Source organism: Mus pahari, chromosome 2 (genome assembly GCF_900095145.1).
Source record: "Mus pahari chromosome 2, PAHARI_EIJ_v1.1, whole genome shotgun sequence".
In the NCBI taxonomy this organism is placed as follows: Eukaryota; Metazoa; Chordata; class Mammalia; order Rodentia; family Muridae; genus Mus; species Mus pahari.
In genome coordinates, this window is record NC_034591.1 from 19,057,367 (window position 1) to 19,077,145 (window position 19,779).

The 19,779-nt window shown below is 54.9% G+C and overlaps 1 protein-coding gene across 3 annotated transcripts in view; it reads left to right on the forward strand.

The window, feature by feature from the left end:
• Agap3 (ArfGAP with GTPase domain, ankyrin repeat and PH domain 3) overlaps positions 1 to 17,785 on the forward strand; it is a 50,275-nt gene extending 32,490 nt beyond the window's left edge. For all 3 annotated transcript variants that reach the window (XM_029534402.1, XM_029534405.1, XM_029534411.1), the window contains 7 exons: positions 4,024 to 4,128; positions 8,958 to 9,126; positions 15,436 to 15,590; positions 15,688 to 15,778; positions 15,896 to 16,118; positions 16,757 to 17,012; positions 17,141 to 17,785. In XM_029534402.1, coding sequence (XP_029390262.1) covers positions 4,024 to 4,128; positions 8,958 to 9,126; positions 15,436 to 15,590; positions 15,688 to 15,778; positions 15,896 to 16,118; positions 16,757 to 17,012; positions 17,141 to 17,347 — 1,206 coding nt within the window. In that variant the 3' untranslated portion in view covers positions 17,348 to 17,785. The remainder of the gene's footprint in view (positions 1 to 4,023; positions 4,129 to 8,957; positions 9,127 to 15,435; positions 15,591 to 15,687; positions 15,779 to 15,895; positions 16,119 to 16,756; positions 17,013 to 17,140) is intronic.
• Positions 17,786 to 19,779: the final 1,994 nt, after the last annotated feature.

Here is a 19,779-nt window from a genome sequence, read left to right on the forward strand (position 1 = left end):
ACACACGTATGTACACGTGCACACAGACTAGCACACACACACTTTCTTGGTAAGTACATCTCGCCCTGATCAAAGCGGCTTCCATGTGCAGCAGATAGAGTGAAGCACACCTGGTCAAGACAGAGAAGAAACAGTGTGGCAGGAAGGTGGAGAGGTGGCCCAGTTAAGAGCACTGGCTACTCTTCCAATGAGGACTTAGAGTGGTGGCCAGGGAGCCACGTGCACGCCCACTTCTTTCTCCTATCTTCTTGTCTTCATTGTCTGTTGATTGAATTTATGTCTGCCAGGGACCATTCCAACTGCCACGGTCTCTGGGAGGGAAGTCCCCTGAACAGGCTGAGAGCACAGAATGGCCGCAGTGAAAGCCCCTGCCTCCTGTCCCTCTGTGAGTGGCTGTGATTCCAGGAGGCCAGGGCCTTCAGTGGCTGGTGCACTGTGGACTGAGCTTGAGTGGAGGTAGGGTGAGGACGGCGGTGCCTTCAGAGTGTTGGTGTTACCCCACCCAGACGCATGTGCTGAGAGAGAGAGAGAGAGAGAGAGAGAGAGAACTTGTCTCAGCTCCCACTGCCCACTGGCTTTCCTGACTGGGGGTTGTAATAGCGGGGTTGGGATGGGGGCTGGATTAGTTGTTCTCTGGGTCCTCCACATGCAAGAATGAAGGGGAGTGTCCTGTCAACTGGTGCCTGGAAGTCTGGTGGTTGCTTGGTTGTTAGATGCCCTGAGCGTCCCAGGACGGCCCTTCCTAGGTTAAGCGGCTCTGGTAGCTGTCAGATCTGTGCCATTTGTGCTGCAGATTCCATTCGTCCACCTGGGGGCGGGCGGGGACAGGGGTGCTGCCCATTGGGGAGGCTCCGCCCATGAAGGTTGAGGGGCAGCGCTCTTCCTGACCTCACCCGCCCATGAGGTGTCACTGTGCCACATTCGTGGCTCCTCCCCTTTCCCGCCCCCTTGTCCTGTGCTCCCCTTTTCGGTACCTTCCCCTCCCCCTAGCTCCTGCTGGGAGTGGAGATTGCTTTTCAGTTGCCATTTGCATTCCCAATCAATCCGGACTCCGCAATTAAGTCGGCTGGCGGAGCTGGGAGGGAGGCGGCGGCGGGAACGGGTCCTCTGGGGGCTGTCGCCTCCGCACCGCTCCCATTCCGCCCCAGATTGCTTCCTGCTCCACGGTGCGCAGCCGGCCGGCCAGGGAGGGAGCGGGGACCCCGCAGCTTCTCTCCTTCTTGGAACCCGGGTTGGAGGGTGGGGGCAGCAAGGCTGGGCAGAGGGCTGGCGGCTAGGGTCGCTCTGCCGCCCTCTAGCCTGCTGGTGAGCTTTGGGCGACCCGCCTACGCCCCTTGCTAACGAACCTCATTAAGCCAAGGAGAGCTGGGTGTTTGTCGGGCAGAAGGGCTTCGCTCCTGCGCTGCCTCCGCAGCAGACTGACTTCTGACCCTCTTAACTGGTTGGAGGAGGACCTGGGTAGGTCCGGTGGTCTTTAGGCAGCTCTGGTCCAGACAGACTGAAGCTTTTTCGATATACCTAGCCAGCTGGTGGCATGAAGGGGAGCCAGGCCCCGGGCTTCGAGGCAATGCCATTGGTGACATGAGGGTTCGGGTGTGAGAGGCCTGGAGGACCTCTTGATGACCAACATCAAGAAAGTTGTGGGGGCCGGGCCTGGTGGCGCAGGCCTTTAATCCCAGCACTCGGGAGGCAGAGGCAGGCGGATTTCTGAGTTCGAGGCCAACCTGGTCTACCAAGTGAGTTCCAGGACAGCCAGAGCTATACAGAGAAACCCTGTCTCGAAAAAACCAAAACCAAAAAAAAGAAAAAAAAAAGAAAGTTGTGGATTGCGCTGGGTTTCCAGGGCATTCTGCAGCCTACCATTTCACTTGGCTTCTTCCCTCTTCTTCTTCTTCTTCTTCTTCTTCTTCTTCTTCTTCTTCTTCTTTTTTTAAGATTTATTTATTTATTATATGTAAGTACACTGTAGCTATCTTCAAACACCCCAGAAGAGGGAGTCAGATCTTGTTATGGATGGTTGTGAGCCACCATGTGGTTGCTGGGATTTGAACTCTGGACCTTCGGAAGAGCAGTCGGGTGCTCTTACCCATTGAGCCATCTCACCAGCCCTTCCCTCCTCTTCTTGATGGTGGGCTGTCCTCAGACGTGCCCTTGGATGCCATTGCTAAGAGTCAGGGAGAAGGAGCAGCTTGGCTCCCTTCTGCTTCTACAGCTTGCCTGTGACAGGAACACCACGGCCACAGACAGGGCACCAGGCAATCTTCTCAGGGCCCTTCACAGACTATATAACTGGGGCACTGGTGGCTTTTTTGTAAAAGAAAAATTCCAGGCTGTCTTCAGAACGTCTTTTTGAAGGCAAGGTCTCATCATCAGGAAGCAGAGATGTCCTGGATGCTACACGTGTTATTGCATCTACTGAAATGGCATTTGTTTCCTGGGGGTGGGGAGAGGAGGGGAGTTATCAGGATATGCACATATCAAACAGTGGGAGCTGGAAACTGGAGCTCTTCCCTGGTTGAGCACCCTTCCTCAGCTCCGGTTCGCCCCCTAGTGGCCAGGGGTGAGATCACTTGTAAGTCCTTAATTGTCTTTTATGTAATCTTGGCTGGCTGGCTGGCTGGCCTTTAACTTGCCTTCTGCCTCAGTCTCCCAAGCCCTCGGGTTCCAGGCATGTGTCACCATAATCACATGTTTTTATGTCATCCACTAGGTCAAGAAGGACATAGGGGAAGTGTATGGCTGAATCTGATACTTGGCTGCTCATTGGCATTCCTCCTTGGCCATTTTTACTGACTGGCTGAGGGCAGGGCCTGCTTCTGCCTCCACATACGGGCATTATCACCCTTTATCACCCCATGGACAGCCCAGACCATCCCTTTCTCCCATCTCAGCAGTGTCTGTCAGAACTCCTCCCACCAAGTCCCAGTGTATAACTAGAACCCCATGCCTCTTCCTGCCTATACTGAGTTGGGGGCTTTGAGGGACCAGCCACCAGGCTTCCATCTGTAGTGCTCAGGTTCCCGCTTGTTCGCCTGTACTGTGATCTTGAGTTATTCAGAAGACATCTTTAAGGGACTGGACTATAGAGGAGTTGGTTTCTCCCAGAGAGAAGGAAAGAAGACGGAGGGAGGTATTGCCAATCAGGTTCTGTGTCCTGCCTTCATCGCTTGACAGCCACACAACAGTCTTGGCACTTTTTCCAGTTCTTCCAACAGACACTTGTGAGCATCTGTTCTGGTCCAGGTGCTGTGCTGGGCACTGACAGTTATTAACAGACAGCCCACACAGATAGCGTTGTGCTCACCGGCCCCGCTCTTGTCCTTGCCTGTTGGACCTACATTTGAAGAACACATCATGCTAGGTCTTGTGGTGTAGGCTTGCAATCTCAGCTACTCAGGAGGCTGATGCAGGAGGATAATCGGTTCTAGGCTCATCTGGACTATTGAGAGTTTAAAGCCAGTTTAGGCAGTCTGGCAGAGCCTGTTATAAAGAGAAAACTGGGGATATAGCTTGGTGGCAGAGAGCTGATAGGCAAACAGGGGCACTGGGGGACAAGAGACATCTCATTGGTTTGCATGGGCAGTTTGGTGGCTGAATGGGAGACTTGGACTTCTTGGTGCCTAGCATAAGGTCTGGAGCATTGTTAGGACAGGATTTTTCTGCCTGGGGTTCTCTCAGGTGGGGGAAAACCAGAATCCTTTACCAGCTGTCCTTCTCTCTTGTAGAGCCTTCTAGCTTAACAGTGGCTCACACTGCTTCCTGCTGAGTGGCCAGTGGAAAGATATGGCCTCCTGTTCTACTGAATGTGTTGCAGGCCCTTCCTTAACCCCTCTGCCCAGAGGCAGAGCTCAGCAGGAAGCAGGGTGAGGAGACCTGATCACGTGACTTTCCTGTGCTGGGCTGGCTCCTGGGCTCTGGTCAAGTCCCAGGCATCAGTACGGAGAGACCTTTTGGCTGTCCTCTGGTTGGAACCCTGCCCCCCTCAGGCTGACTCCTGGTCTGTAACTGTGCCTTTCTTCTTAGGGGATCCTGCTGAAAAGAAGTGGCAAATCCTTGAACAAGGAGTGGAAGAAGAAGTATGTGACGCTGTGTGACAATGGGTTGCTTACTTACCACCCTAGCCTGCACGTGAGTCCAGAAGGGTAGGGATGAGGGACTGTGACAGAAGATTCCTGGTGATCTTTGAAAATGCACCATACTTTTGTAGTTTGGAAAGGGCATATGAACTGGGATTTGCCTTTCCTGCAGAGCAAGCTCCCCACCAGCTATGCTTAGCTGGTGCTGCTGGGCTGTCATGGCCAGCCTGCCCTGCCCTTGCCGGCCAGGCTCTATTTCTCATGTAACTATTGAACTTCTGTAACCAAGGGCGTGCATGTTGCTGGGCCAGGGCCTAGAGCTGGCAATGGTGGTGAGGAGCACTAGTCCCCTGGGCCAGCCAGGATAGGAGGCCAGGATGTTGAGTGTGGCCTAAGGAGGAGTAGAAGGTTCTGGTCTGAAGATCACATGGCTTGTGCCCCAGCAGTGGTGACATGGGTATTCCAGGAATTGTAATGTGGCCCCTGTGGCAGCTCTCCCTACCCTCCTTCCTTCTCCTTCTCTCACTGCGTGGCTCCAGCACACAGCTGTCACCAGAATCTATCTCTGTCACCACCCCACTGTGGGGCTAATGAGTTCTCCTGTGAAGCCCCTGGAGCACAGCACGTGGGCCAGCCCCGCCCCCACCCCCACCCCCGCCCAGAGCCTCCAGGCTAGCCTCAGAGGGTCCCTAGCCCATCTTTAAATCTGCACACAGTGTCAGGGAGGCCCTGCCTGACGGGTGCCAGGGACTTCATTTCCTGGCCATTACCTGGTCTTACCAGGCCTACCCAGACAACCCTCCAAAAGACCTGGCATGGACATAGGCCCGGGCAGAGCTTCCTGTTGGTATTCCCCTTTTCTGACCCCTCGAGGTCCTGGTCTTTCCCTTACCTCAGCTAACACTGGTTGACTCTTAGTGCCTGGGCCAGAAAGCCAGGTAGTAGTGAGCCCTGAGACAGAGAAGGACCCAAACCCATGACCCCAGCAGACTCCTCACACAGCCCTCAGCCTTCTTCCATGTCCTCAAAAGACGGTCGGAGGCAAGTGGCCCTGCCTACAGAGATAGAAGGTGTCTTAGACCAACAGAGGGTCCTCCACAGATGTAAGGCCTCCCTCCCAACCCTAGGGATATGTGTGAGTAGGCTCAGGGCTGTCTGAGGTGTCTTCCCTGGTTTCAGGAGAAACTGGGCTGTGAGCTCTCCTGAGTTATGTCCCCTCTGTCCGCCAGGCAGGCCACATATGGTCTCTGCATGTTTGCATCTGGACCCAGGAACTTGAAAACTAGCCGCCTCCCTCCTACACCCTCAGCAGTGGCTTTCTATCTGTGCACCTATGGCCGAGTGGGGCTCCATCCCTTTTGCTGGGATGGAAACCTGGAGGGATGGGATCAGTAGCTTCAGGCTATGTTCTGGTTTAGGGAAACGAGAAAAGAGGGAAGGTAGTGAGAGAGCTCTACAGCCTCAGTTAAAAGTTGTGGCTGGAGGTTCTGTAACAGTGTTAAAGCTACCCAGCTGGTAAGTGAACCAAAATGTGGATCCATTATCAACATTACCCAGATTTGCCACTGTTTGCCAAGAAAATCTACTTCTGAGACTGACTGGAAAAGTCAGAACAGAGTAAGTTAGGGAAGCCACCAGAGGTCTGACCGAGTGTCCAAGTTCCCGGGAGTTCCTCTCGTCACACTTGTGCTTTGTGCTTCAGGGGCCTGTGACAGGGCCTGGGGGCCAGGAACTTCCAGACCTGTCCTGATGCCCTTGCAGGTGACAGCCAGCCCAATACTCACCTAGCCTCTTGGCTTCTAGCCCTCAGGGTTCTGTGGCCATTGTACCTAATAGCTGGGCTCCTCAGGTAGCCAGAAAAGCAGGTCCTTCCCATTGGATTTCAGGACACCGGCAGAGCATTGGGCCTGGCCTTCAGAGTTGCCAGCTCTCTTGAAAGCTTCCTGTTAGACACAGCGTGAAGCCAAGAGCTGTGTTCTCAGGCCCAGTTCATTCCTGTCCCCTTCCTTTCCCCTTCTCTTGGCCTGTAGCTGTGGCTTGCATGACCTCACCAGCTGCTGGTGCTCACCTGTGTCCCATTTGTCACCTTCCTCTAACCTCAGAAGAGTTTTAGCGCAGCATCGACCTAGCAGTCTAAGCAAGAATCAAGGGTCCCTGGGTTGCTCAGATCTTAACAGTGAGAGAGCAAAAGGCCTCTCAGCCCTTCAGGAAGATCAAGTGGGAGGAAGGGTCTCTCGTCCCCACAGAGGCTCCCTCATGACTTGGTTGGGCCTATCTAACTCTGCTGAAGCGCACAGGTCTCACCTGAGAGGCAGGACCACAATGTCTGGGCCTCTCCTACTAATGGACTTGGCTGGCCCAGCATGTGGAGCACAAGTTGGTGGGCAGGCCGCAAGCTTCAAGCCTGGAGCCCATCTCGCCTGGCCCAAGAGAGCCTGCCACAGCTTCCCCCATTTTGCAGCCAGCGGAGCCATTCACACAATCACCTTCTGTTAATTCTATCTGCAACATCAATTAAATTGTTTGTAGAAACTAATTGAATGTGGCTTAATCACACATCTTAATAGCTTTCCACGCTCTGAACTCGTTGTTAATTCCAGTAATAAAACGAGATGAGAACGCTGGCTGGGTAATTAGCGAGGAGGCTGGGGAAGAAATTGCTGTTTGATGGTGGGTAATAAAGGCAGCCGTGGTGACCGCTCTCCTGAGCAGCCGCTGCCACCACCCTGCTCCCCTGTTCTGCTGACAGAGGGAAACACTATTGCTCTCCTCTCCGCCTGAGGCCCTGTTCTGCTGCTTCTCCTCCAGGCTCCTCACCGTTTGCTTCCCCTGGGCCCAGCACTCGGCCCAAACTTCTGAGGGTGTCATGCTGCTGGACCCACAGGATATGGTGTGATCAGATGCAGAAGTTGGACAGTCTCTTTCTCTGCTAGGCAGTTTCTAGCTCCTTGGCCCTGAACAAAATCCCTCTGTGCGGCTCCCGTTCTTGGCCTAGGGTCATTTTCTCATACTACATACCAGCTTTGGGCATCTCAGAGCTTGAGTGGGCCTAAAGAGTGATAACTGCTGTGACCTCCTTGTGAACTGGAGCAACCCAAGCCCTCCCTCAGGAGAGGGACTGCAGCTGGGCCTCTGGCCCAGCCAGCTGTTGACACTTGTCTAGAGCAGCCAGTGCAAGATGTGGGTCTAAGGAATGATGGTGAAGATGAGCAGGAATCAGAGATGAGAACCTTTGAGATGAGATAAGCTAAGAGAGAGAGGTTGAGACGGTAAAGTTACTTCTGGACGTGAAAATAAGGACCAGAGGCCCAGCAAATGTGCCTGGTGTGGCAGAGAAGGGTCAGGTGAGGCAATCTTTGGGAGGGCAGCAAGGGGCCTGTGGGCTCCGCTGCACAGCCAAGCTCTAGGTCTGTTTATGGCACTGGTGGCCTGGAATGTGACGTCTGGTGCGGTCAGGTGCTGGTGAGGCCCAGAGCTGCAGCTAGAGCTCAGTGTATGCACAACCAGAATCGTCAGGGTCTTCCTGGATTGGAAAGCTGTATTCTCTGATGTCTCAGTAGATCATTCTATGGATCCAAAACGATGAACAGAATCTCAGAGCATGTCTGTCTGAGTCGGGCCCTGTCACAGGAATAGACAGCAGGGAGGTACTGTCATAAGATGCTGGCAGCACTGTTGCAGGGATTGAAGCTCTTCCCTGAGCATAGTTTGTAAAGGAGCAGACGCCCAGTGGGCCTGCCTGAGCCTTCTACCTGTTGTCTATCTGGAAAAGTGTCGTGCCCACCTTAAAACCAAGGTGACCACAAGCTCAGGCTTTGGGGGTCTGTGTATAGGCAAAGGGCTTATGCAAGATTTTCACGAGCTTTCATGAAAGCTCTGACTTTATACCTGATGAATACAAGCCTAGATTCTTCTCTCAGAAAGTTATTTGACCAAAGAGGGACTTTCTGTCAAATAGTACTGAGATGGAGAGGCTGGAGCCATCGGAGGGCTGGGTGAGGATGGGAGGGCGGGGCAGGAAGCCCGGCTCCCAGGCGGTTTGGGCTTTCACTAGGGTGCCAGGACAGAGGCTCTGTAGACTTGGGGCTATAGCTTGCAGGCAAGTCAAAGCTGGCGAGGGTGTCCCCGGGAAGGACAGCCTTGGGGCGTGGTCCAGCTCCACTGTGACCTTGGGTAGATTAACATTCCTAAGCCTCAGTGTCTTCATCTCCAACATACGGCAAAGAACACTCTGAAGACTGAGACAGGAGGATTGCCATGAGTTTGAGATGAACCTGGAAACTCCTCACTCAGCTGGTTGGGATTTGAAATGTACTGACATATGAATGTAGACATATTGTACTTAACACACAACCCAGGGATAGGCAAATGACATTCTACTGATGATATACTCCCAAGTCCACCAAAGAGAACCAAGGACTGGTCAGAAACTGTTCAACAAACTGTTTCTTAGGACTGTGCCACGGGCTGATGGCTCCCAGTACCCCGGTGTGGATGGTAGCTTGTGATAGGCGCTTCCTGGGAGCCTGGGATCCCACAGCCACGTGGGTACTCTCTGCAGACCCTCTCTTTACCACCTAAGCCATCTCTGCTAATGCCTCTGGCCTAAGTGTTTGCTTCCAGAGCCTTTGTCTGCTCTTCCTCTGTCCTCCTAGCTGAGTTCCACCCCTCTGGGCACTGTGGAGACTTGAGCGAAATCCAAACTTGGAGATTTGTTTGGCTTCAGTGGTTTGCTTTCTGAGACTAAACACCTTCCCTGATAACTGTCCCCCAGTTAGCAGAGAAGAGGCCTAGACAGTGAAGGGCAGTCAGTGCTGGCCTGAGAAGAGCTGCTGAGGAGAGCCTGCTCTAAAGCACCTTCTGTCGTCTGTGCACCTTTAGGATTACATGCAAAACATCCACGGCAAAGAGATCGACCTCCTACGGACGACAGTGAAAGTGCCAGGGAAGCGTCTGCCCCGAGCCACACCTACTACAGCCCCAGGCACCAGTCCCCGTGCCAACGGGTTGGCAATGGAGCGGAGTAACACACAGCTGGGTGGGGCCACGGGTAAGGTGGCTGCTGTGGTGGAGAGTGTGGGAAGTTTTGGAGATTGGGGCAGTGGCTGTGCATGGGTCTAGCAGGGCAGGCTGCTTCTGAGCCTGGGCGTCAGGGCGTCATACGTGCTCACCAGCCAAGGTCAACTTGAGAATCCTCTCCACCAGGAGTCATGGCCAAGATGCAGACCTAGTGGAGTTTGTTGAGGTAGCCTTGGCTATCAGGTGGGGCTAAGGCGTGGGGACAGCTAGTGATCCTCAGACTATCTCCCTGCATTTTTAGCTAAGGTAGGCCAACAGCTCAGCTCACCACAGGAGAGGAGAAGAGTCGCCTGGCAGCATCAGGAAACCATCTCAGGTCTGTGGTGCGTGCAAGGTCTCCGCACAGAAAGCACTACACCGTGGAGAATGGAGAGGCGGGAACCAGAGGTTGACAGTTGTGTCTGGGCAGCTTGTCTGTCTATATTCTTTTATTATGTCTGTGGTGTGTGTGTGTCTGTGCATGAGTGTATATGAGTGTGAGTGTATGTGAGTGTATGTGTACAGGTGTTTGTAGATCCTCCTAGGGCTAGAGTTACAGGCAGTTGTGAATCTGATGTGGGTGTTGGCAATCTGACATCTAATTACTGAGCCGTCTTCAGGTCCCCTGCTCAACTCTTACCTTTGTGTGTAACAGTGTTCTCAGGGAAGGCCGTCTGCCCCCAGGTCCTAGAGCTGTTCATCCTCCTGGCCCTCTTTCCCTCCCTTCGCTCAGTCAGTGTCTTTGCTCCTCAGCCCTCCCGGGGCTCCTGGGCCCTTCTTGAAGGCTCAGTGTCCTGGCTGTCCTACAATGTTAGTCCCTGAGGCTTCTGCTCAGGTCTTAGGTGTCTTACCAGTGCTGAGCCTGTGCCTTGCCACAGAGGCCCACTCACAGCAATGTGGATTTTACTGAGATTGCTGCCTTGCCTAGGAGTGGGGGGTGGGGGGTCCGAGGGGCTGGGGGTGTCATAGACACAGAGAAAACACGGATGTGCCTAAGGATACTCAGTCCCGTGAACTTGACAGGAAGACCCAAAAGTAAAAACTTGTTCATTGTAGGTAATGGTGGGATTTGAACCCAGAGCCTGACCACACTAGCATTGCTGAACTGTGTTCCTACCCTCTAAGAGTGCTCTTTGTTTGAGACGAAGCACCTTATGTGGTTGGTCATTCTGAGTGGGCTGGAGGTGTGGGGAAAGGTGCAAAAAGGGGTCTGGCTGCATCAATTGATCTGTGCCAGTATAGCAGATGTCTCAGAACCAGGTACCAGGGCCACAGCAGCACTGTGCAAACTAGTCTCCAGCTTCATGAGGAAACAACAGTTCTGGCGAGTCCATTAATGTGTCTATAAGACCGTACTGTATGTCAGGTGTCTGGGATCGTACTGTACCTGAGCTAAGAATGGGGAGCTCTGGAGGTGTACCCCAGGAAAGCAGGCCAAGGGAGATGCAGTCCACCTGGGAGGTAACACGCATGAGCCCGGCCTGCGTGGCAAAAAGAATGACTCCTACACTGTCCTCAGCGCTGAGCCGCAGAGCTCCTCCAGAGTTCCGTGCAGGGAGCCTATGTGGCCAACCTCAGCCCTAGGTGGGAACCTCAGGTTTCTTGTACTGGTACCACAGGAGGGAGTAAAGTGGCCAAAAAAGCAGACCTTTCCTCGAAGATGGGTAGTGAGAGGAAACCTGGGATGTCTCCCAAAAATGGGGGGCACAAGATGCCTCTGGCTGTCCCATCCCATCCTGGGCCCACCTAGGATGCCACCGTGGCGTGCGGGAGGGGGCCCCAGCAGCTTGCTCCTGTAATTACAGCACCCACACATAGAAACACATGGATGATGCTTCGCAAGCACGAGTCCCTGCTGCCGCACGCTGACACCGACCCTCATGCACACTCACATGTCTCTCGCTCACCGGGCGATGTTAACATCTCATTATCTTTGTTACTGTAATTACATTATCCGCTGCTTTATGCAGAATTATCCTCGGAGGACTAATTGATGGCTCCATGTTTAATTCATTAATCATTAGCATCAAATTCGACAATTACAGTGCACACTGATTGTGGGATTGCAGGCGTAATGAGGGGAGAATTAACAAAGAAAAGGGAAAGCACTTTCCCTCCCTCAGGGTTTTGGGTTGGGGGGCTTGGGGAGGAAGTTGGGCCTATGATGCCTTTGGTTGGGGCAAGGAGCAGGGTGGGGAGTCCTACCTGGAATCTAGGAGGCATAGTGAGGGGCTAGGAGGAAGTAAGGGGAAAAGCAAGAAGCCTCAAAGGTTTGGGGAGAGCTAGGAGAGGCCCGAGGCCTGAGGACAGCAGCTGAAACCGGGTGAAGGCCAAGTGCAGGTCACTGGCACTTACTGTGTCCAGCCATTGCAGGTGTTACAGCTAATACACAGTGCTGTCAGACTCCTCCCTGCCTGCGGGGCTACTCTTGAGGGCTTCTGCATCATGTGGCCTCCCTCCCTCCCCTCCTGCAGCTGCTCAGCTCCCTGCTTCTGTGAGCATCCAGAAATCCACGTTCACTTGCCCACTGGCTGCAAGGCCTTCTGCTTAGCATCTCCCCTAGGCTGCCACTGCCAGCTTCCTCCCGCTTTGGCTGGTCAGCAGTCTCCACACCAGAGCTTCTCAGGTCCTCTGGCGCTTTCTTCCCGACCTCATCACCACCCTGTCTTGGGGACACTGAAGAAGGTGAAGGAAATTAAGGTCCCTCGTCCCTGGAAGTGACACGGGCTCTGAGGCCCACATCTGCTCCAGACTACACAGAAGGCCTCTGGCTGGGCCCTAGGTGAGGTCAGAGAGCTGAGTGCTCATCTTCCCAGCCCACGGTGGGCTGCGCCTGCCCAGCCTTGGACTCCGCAAGCCTTCGATTCATTCCCCTTGGCTCCACCATGCTTCCCTGATGGGAAACGAAAGATTAATTTTCTCCAGCCCAACAGGATAATTACTAATACTAATTAGACATAATTACTTGAATTTGATACACTTATTTCTCTTCAGAATGGCAGCAAAGCTGAGGCAAAGCAAATGACATATGTGGACTGAGATGTTAGATGCAGGGACCTAGGTAGAGTAGGATTGAGGGGAGTGGCACTCGGCCTCAGCCAGGAGACCTCTTGTGATACCCAAGGCCCTGCCTTTCCCAGCTCACACTCATAGGGATGGGTGTGGTCTTCATGGTCATGGATAAAGGAGAGTGTGAAGGCTAGAAGTCTCCTTCCCTCGTGGAGTCTGCAGGAGACCTTGGCACACCCCAGTGAAGACCAGGCCCTCCTTCCCGGGCACTGTCCTGCTGGGGTTAACTCAGGTCCTGCCCTGTAACCTGTTTAGCTATCTCTGTGCAGCCCCCACCTGCCCCTCCTCCCAGCCTGATCCTTCCCCTCCCCCAGGTGCCCCCCACTCGACCAGCAGCACATCCCTGCATTCTGAGCACCTTCACAGCTCAGCCTGGGCTGGCTCACACCCTGAGGGGCTGCACCAGCGCTCCTGTTCGGTTTCCAGCACTGACCAACGGAGTGAGGCAGCTGCCCTGCCTGCCAGCGTGCAGCACCCTGGTGAGTGGCTGCTCAGCCGCTTCCCACCTCTTCTGGCATCTGCTTAAGCAACAGAGAGAGGGAGCCCAGATGCCCAGGAGCCTGGGAGACTGATGGGGAGGGCCCAGCAGAATCCTTCAGGGCTTTTTCCTGGTACTGTGATGCACGGCTAGATACCTTGGGCTCAGTCCCTTCTTCAGCATCCATCCAGTTTACCAGCTTCTCTGGCCCCAGGCCTAGGTCTGGACCCTAAGCCAGGATTCCGGGCTTGTCCTTTGTACCTCCTTCCTGGTTCCCAAGCATTGCTGGTGGCTCTGCTGTATCCCCATCAGCCCCCCGTGCAGTCGGCTCATCAGCCTCTCGGCAGGAGGACAGGGAGAGCAGAATAGATAGAGGCTCCAGGCTGTACACAGTAAGCAGTGAGAGCCTAGTCTGGGGCATCACTGGCCTCCCATTGTGGAGAGGGTCCTGCTCCCTTGATTGGGTGTGGCCTACCTCTCATGCACCATTTCCTGTGCTCTTCCCAAATCTCATCTCCCCCAGCCCATAACTTTTTGGCCATAGACCCTTTCTGCTCTGTTTGCCCATCCCCCTAAACCCCCCAACTCAGGGGTACTTTTGATTTTTCTCTCAGGGGCCTCTCATAGACACACACAAACATATACCCACTACATGTCCCTATCTAAGACCAAGGCCACCTTCAGGGGCCAGGGGCCATCCGCTTAGGTCATGGACCCATGACCCGTCTGGCATGGTGAAGCCCCTCTGTTGAGTCTGGAAGGAGTTAGTCAGGGAGGGAGGGAGTGTGTCTGCCTCTAATGAAGTTTGACATTTAGTGGTGAGCGCCGGGCGGGCGGGGTGTGGGAGCGAGCTTGATTAGCGTGCTCTAATTGACAGTAATTAGGCAGCTCCCTGATTGTTTCTAATTCTGCTATTAATTGTGAGGAGCGGGGAGTGTGATTGAGGATAAATTTGGTGCGGAGCTGCGGCTTGAGCTCCCTGTGAGCTCCCTGGGCCTTCCGCCCCTTCAGGTTGCAGAAGCACTCGCCTCCCTCTGCTAAGTCTCCAACTCCTCCAGGGCAGGAAGCTTTGGGGCTGGGAGGCCTGGGTAGCCCCTGGCCATCCTCACACTCTGGGCCCAGCTCTCCTCCCTCCTCCCACACTTGTCCACCTCTCCCCTCACCAGCCAGTGGCCCAGCTGAGTCACTCAGTTCCAGCCCCAGGCTGGAGCCTCCCCCATCTCCCCACTTCAACCGGAAGAAGCACCGCAGGAAAAAGAGCACTGGGACCCCCCCGACCAGACGGCCCCGGCAGTGCTGCTGAAGGTTAGGGGGACCCAGAGGTGGGCAGTGGGACCTGGGTGTAGCACCCTAAAAAGCACGGTTGTTTCCAGAGTAGACAGAGGAAACACTTTATGTGTTTGAATAGTTTCTGACATAAGTAGCCCAGCCCTCTGACACCCCGGGCTCTTTGCTTACTCAGTTCCTGTCGAGTTTAGTTGACTTCGGTCATTCCTGAAGAAAGGAAGGCAGCAGGGCACTACCTCAGCTCTTCTAAGACTCACTGAGCAGGGGACCGTGACAGGCACCTCATGACACGTATAGGGCGGCTGGTGCTCTCCGTAACCTTTTGAGAGCAAAGGTGTTCTGACTCAAGGTGTTCTTCTGGCCTTTCTCTTGGTGTCTGTTACCATAACGCCATTCTTCCATTGTCTCCCCCTCCCCCAGGGGGGTTCTTGGTCCCCACATATCTTGCGAATTCTCATCTCTGTTCTTATTGCTGTGGGGATGGGTGTGGATCAAGTGAGCCTCTGACAATGATGCAGAGTTGTGTGGCCCAAAGCCCACTGTGGCCTAGGGACCCAGGACCCCAAGGGGGTAGAAAAGCTCACACAAGGGAGATGGAGAGAGGAGCTACCAGTTTACATGTGGGCAAAGGCATTCTCTTACGGGTCCTCAGGAGGAACCCAGCAAGAGAAGATTTTCAAGGGTGTGGTGTCACCGAGGTGAGAGGCTGCAGGGACCGAGAAGTAGCAAGAACTTAGGATCAGGGATGTCCTTGTCGCCCTAGGGTCATATAAGCTGTCTGTCTCTAGCTGCCCTGACAAGTCACACTGCCCAGTGGCAGTTGTTCAGGGCCAGGGACCTCTGGGAATAGATACGATACATCTGAATGTCTTTCAGGGGTCTGATGGGCAGGCACAGTTCCCAGGGTCACAGTGCTTCTGTGCTTGTCACCTGTGCTTGTCACTGCAAATGGCCTTGGGTTCCTGTTGGTTCCCATCTTCCAGTTCTTGGAGAAAACATCTCTTCCCCCACCCACTTGCCCTTCTTGCCTGTCTACACCAGGGCAGTGGGGGAGGGGCCCAGCTCCCAGGAGCCCTGTGCTGACGCCGTCCAGAATATTGGGTTTAATGAGCTGCAAAATGAGGAGGCTGCAGCTGACACGTACGGATGGTGCTCACACCCGCCTCCTTGCCCGGCATGCGCCTTCTAGTACCCGCCGCGTCCTTCTCCAGACACTTTAACTCATGTCTCTCCTCATGGTGACCATTCCTGATACTATTTAGGAAGCCAAGCACAGCGCCCACCATTTCCTGGCTCCACAGGTGGTTAGAAGCGGAGGGTGGGGACTCGTATCAGTCTTGTCTTGCGCATTTCTGAAGAGGAGGATGAGTGTTGTCAAAGCAGGGTGTGGATGGCGTTATGGCAATGGGGTGGGTGTCACTGGGTGTGTTCCTGCCAAAGAGCCCTGACTGTCACTTCCCTCCCCAGAGGCAGAGGAGTCCTTCGAGTTTGTAGTGGTGTCCCTCACTGGTCAGACCTGGCATTTTGAGGCCTCAACAGCAGAAGAGCGGGAACTATGGGTGCAGAGCGTGCAGGCCCAGATCCTCGCCAGCCTACAAGGATGTCGCAGCGCCAAGGACAAGGTTGGCAGGGGTGGTAGAGCTAGAGCCTGGCTGGGGGAGAGCCAGTGGAGAGGGCTTGAGACTGATCAACTCCTGTTATCTCTCGGCCTCGTGGCAGACTCGGCTGGGGAACCAGAACACAGCCCTGGCTGTGCAGGCTGTCCGCACGGTCCGTGGCAATAGCTTCTGTATCGACTGCGAAGCTCCCAGTGAGTACAAGGCCAGCAGAGCTGCGAGCTGGGTGTCTAGGGTTCAAGTGGCAACGGGACGTGGGCAGTATGCAGAGGGGTACCACCTGCTCTATCTTTCTCCCTCTGCCCGCCTAGATCCAGACTGGGCCAGCCTGAATCTGGGTGCCCTGATGTGCATCGAGTGTTCAGGGATCCACCGACACCTGGGAGCTCACCTGTCCCGAGTCCGCTCCTTGGACCTTGACGACTGGCCACCGGAACTGCTGGCCGTCATGACTGCAATGGGCAATGCCTTGGCTAACAGTGTCTGGGAGGGGGCTCTGGATGGTTACTCTAAGCCAGGCCCCGAAGCCTGCAGGTAAGCAGGGCTGCCCAGGAAGGAGCCAGCCAGCCCCCATGGCGGGGTGGGTGGAACCTGCGGCAGTAGCAGCATTAGAAGGGTTAAGAGGCTGTTGCTCAGCTTGGCCCTGGGGGATCCCTGCTGGTGCCTGTCACTCAGGCACCTCACAACAACAGGGCCTTTTCTGAGCTGTTATCGCAGGTCAGGGGCCAGCAGGAGACGCATGCGTGGAACCCATATCACTGTGCCAATCCCGCGTCCAAGCCCGCACACTGAGATGGGGAGAATGGGTGGTAGATAGGGCAGCCGTGGCCCTCGCAGGCCGTCACTTGCTTTGTTCCAGTGCCACCAATCGCAGAGTTCAGACAGCTTGATAAGCTGCCACTCAGGCCTGCTTGGACTCCTGCTCTCTATGCCCTCATACCCCGCTGGCCCCAGGGGTCTCCCTCAGAGTCCCTCTCGACTTACTCAGTACTACCCAGTTTCTGTGATCCACTGTCCCTTTGAAGGCCCTGGAGTCCCTGGGCCTCTTCTCTGCCTTCATTCTCATCATTGCAGGGGTCCTCCCTGCTCCCTGCCTCCTTGCTGCCTCCACACACACACACTTTGGACTGTTTCCTTCCTTGCCTCATGCCTTGATGGACCTGTACTTACAGAGAGGAAAAAGAGCGCTGGATCCGAGCCAAGTATGAACAGAAGCTCTTCTTGGCCCCACTGCCAAGCTCAGACGTGCCACTGGGACAGCAGTTACTCCGGGCTGTGGTGGAGGATGACCTGCGGCTGCTGGTGATGCTGCTGGCCCACGGGTCCAAGGAGGAGGTGAACGAGACATACGGGGACGGGGACGGGAGGACAGCCCTGCACCTGTCCAGTGCCATGGCCAATGTGGTGTTCACGCAGCTGCTCATCTGGGTGAGTCTGGGTGCTTCTGGCCCGGCCTGCTCTCCCCCTTCTCGGCCTTCAGAAGCTGCCTCTCCTCTCCTCTGACAGCTGAGTTTGCTCCCACATCATGCCAACTGTGGATGTGCTTTCTCCTGCAGTACGGGGTGGACGTGAGGAGCCGTGATGCCCGAGGACTGACCCCACTGGCCTATGCCCGCCGTGCCGGCAGCCAGGAGTGTGCAGACATCTTGATCCAGCATGGGTGCCCCGGGGAAGGCTGTGGGTTAGCACCCACTCCCAACAGAGAGCCTGCCAATGGCACCAACCCCTCCGCAGAACTGCACCGCAGCCCTAGTATCCTATGATGCTCAGGAAGAGGGCAGAGGGACCAGAAGGACTCCATGACTCGCAGGAGACAGACGGGAGAAGCAGGGATGTGCAGCGAAGAGGGAGTGATGAGGTTCAGGGTGGTGAAGAGGTTTGGGGTTGAGCTGCGCCAGAGCAGGGTGTGTTCAGCCCTCAGCCCTATGGTACCATTAAAGGATAGAACCCTTTGGAGGTGCCTGTGAGGAGAGGGGGGCAGGACCTCTCCCTCCTCCAGAACCCTGCCTCCTCATGACAGCTCCCACCAGCCTTCCCTACGGTGGGTGGGGAAGGAAAGGACACAGGATGGGGGTGCCAGCTGAAAGACAAGGGGCCAGTCTGGGAGCCCCATGTAAAATTTGTACATTGGAATATTTATGTTGGTGTACATACGTGGTGTGTGTGTATGATGAGCCAATAAAGCAGGCTGTATGTGTGGCCTCCTTTCTCCTCTGGTGCCTCAGTGCCCTGAGCTGCTCAGGCGCCTCCCTTGAAGCCCTGCTCCTGGGGTCTGTTAGGGTTTACTGGCCCTGCTCTCGGTCACCTCCAGTCTTCCTTGTCAGGGGTGTGGAATGGCAGGCTGAGCATGCCTGACAGGAGACAGGCTCTGCCTCCTGCTGTGTGTAACTTGCCCCTGCCCCTGCCCCTGCCCACTTCTAAAAACTCGCCTTGCGCACTGTCAGCAGTGCCCCGTGTGATGGCCACACCCTGCCCTGGCCAGTGTTGAGGGGTTCAGCGGCATCCAGGAGTGCTTGGAGGTGTTGCTGGGGTGATGGAGTGGGTGACTGGCTGGCTGGGAGGGGCAGGGCGCTGGTGGCCCAGGGCCACCTCTCTGCCTCCAGCATCCAGGAGCCTTGGAAGCTTAACCTGCTGAGCTAAGCTGGGGAAGGACTCTGGTGCCCACTCTTTGTTCTTGAAGAAAACCCAGAGAGATGCCTCTCAGTCTATAAAGGATGGGAAGATGAAGCTTTGGTGTTGGATCTGTTTCCTGTTCCTGGACGCACCGTGCTGAGCGGCCACGTCTTCTGAAGTGTCCTGAACGGGTGTCCGTATGCTAGGCCGGAAAGCTGTGCCTGGACACTCACCCGCACTGCAGTTAATGATCAACACCAGTGAGAGGAAACCGGATTTGATTTGATTTTTTATTTTATCCACGTTCCCCTTTTCAAATTATTAAGATCCTTACAGAGGGCAGGTCTGGGCAGTTCCGTGTAGGTACAGGACAGACCAGCCCCAGAATCCCCAAAACCAAGTTGCTTGGGCTGGCTCCCTCTGCTTCGCCCTGTTGCAGCTGTGTGGGAAGCCAGAAACCTGGGTGCTGGCCACTCCCCCAGGGTTTCTGCCTAGCTGCTTGCCTCCCGTTTCTCAGGACCTGGACAGCAACTCTGCTGAAGAGGTAACAGTTTAACCTCCACCTCGGCAGAGAGTTGACTCTGAGGTAACCCTGGCTGGGAATGAGCTGGGCCTGCACTGCATTTGCAAGTTAAATTCCCAAGCCTGACCAGAGAGAGACAACCTACCCTAGATCTGCAGCCTCACTAGAGAGTTGCTTGGGAGAAATGGAGCTACCTTAGTTTCACCTGATGCATTCAACAGCTGACAATGCTATGCTGACTGGTGCGGAGGGTGGCCTGTAAGGCCGTCAGGAATGTGGGTTTGCCGGCAACTGCTTTATCCATAGCTTCTTCATCTTTATTCCTTTCCCCCTAATCCACAGACGCTGTTCCCCAAAAGCTAGTTAACCAGGACAGCAGCCACAAGTGGGGTTCTCTGCAGATCCCTAGAGCCTGGTTGTGGGGCTCACCTCATCTGCCCATGATCTCTGCCTCCGCCCTCCTGGGCTCGCCCTTGTCCTAGCCATCTGACAGTGGCTTCTTTCAGCCTATCTTTCTGTAATGGAAGAGGCTGGTGGGAGCCCAACTTCACAATGGAATGGAGAAGAGAAAACACAGCTAAAGTTGTAAGAACAGACAGGCAGAGGGCCTCTGCCCCAGGCTCTGGCATATAAAAGAGGAAGACAGAGATGAAGCTGTGTGCCCCTGTAAAGGAAGCCTCTCTGTCTAGCTCAGGTAGCAGAGTGAGCTTCCTGTCCCACCTTAATCACTGACCAGACAGCATCTTCTATGTAGGTAACCTGCACATCCTCCAAGCTAAACTGGGGGTCTCCCTTCAGTGCAAACTAAAGTGTGTCTCTCCCTGACGTGTGCCGCTCCTCGAAAAGAGGAGACACCAGAAGCAGACAGGTTTGTTCACAGGAAGTGGGGATACAGTAGCCCAGTGGGAACAGGAAGTGTGGGAATACACTGTAGTGATGAGGGAGCTGCTGATGACCCCTGTATTGGCCATGACAGTTCCATTTCATGTCCTTGTGCTAAAGCAGCAAAGCAGTAGGGCTGGACAAAGTGGGTGACGTTCAAGGAAACAATTTCCCAGT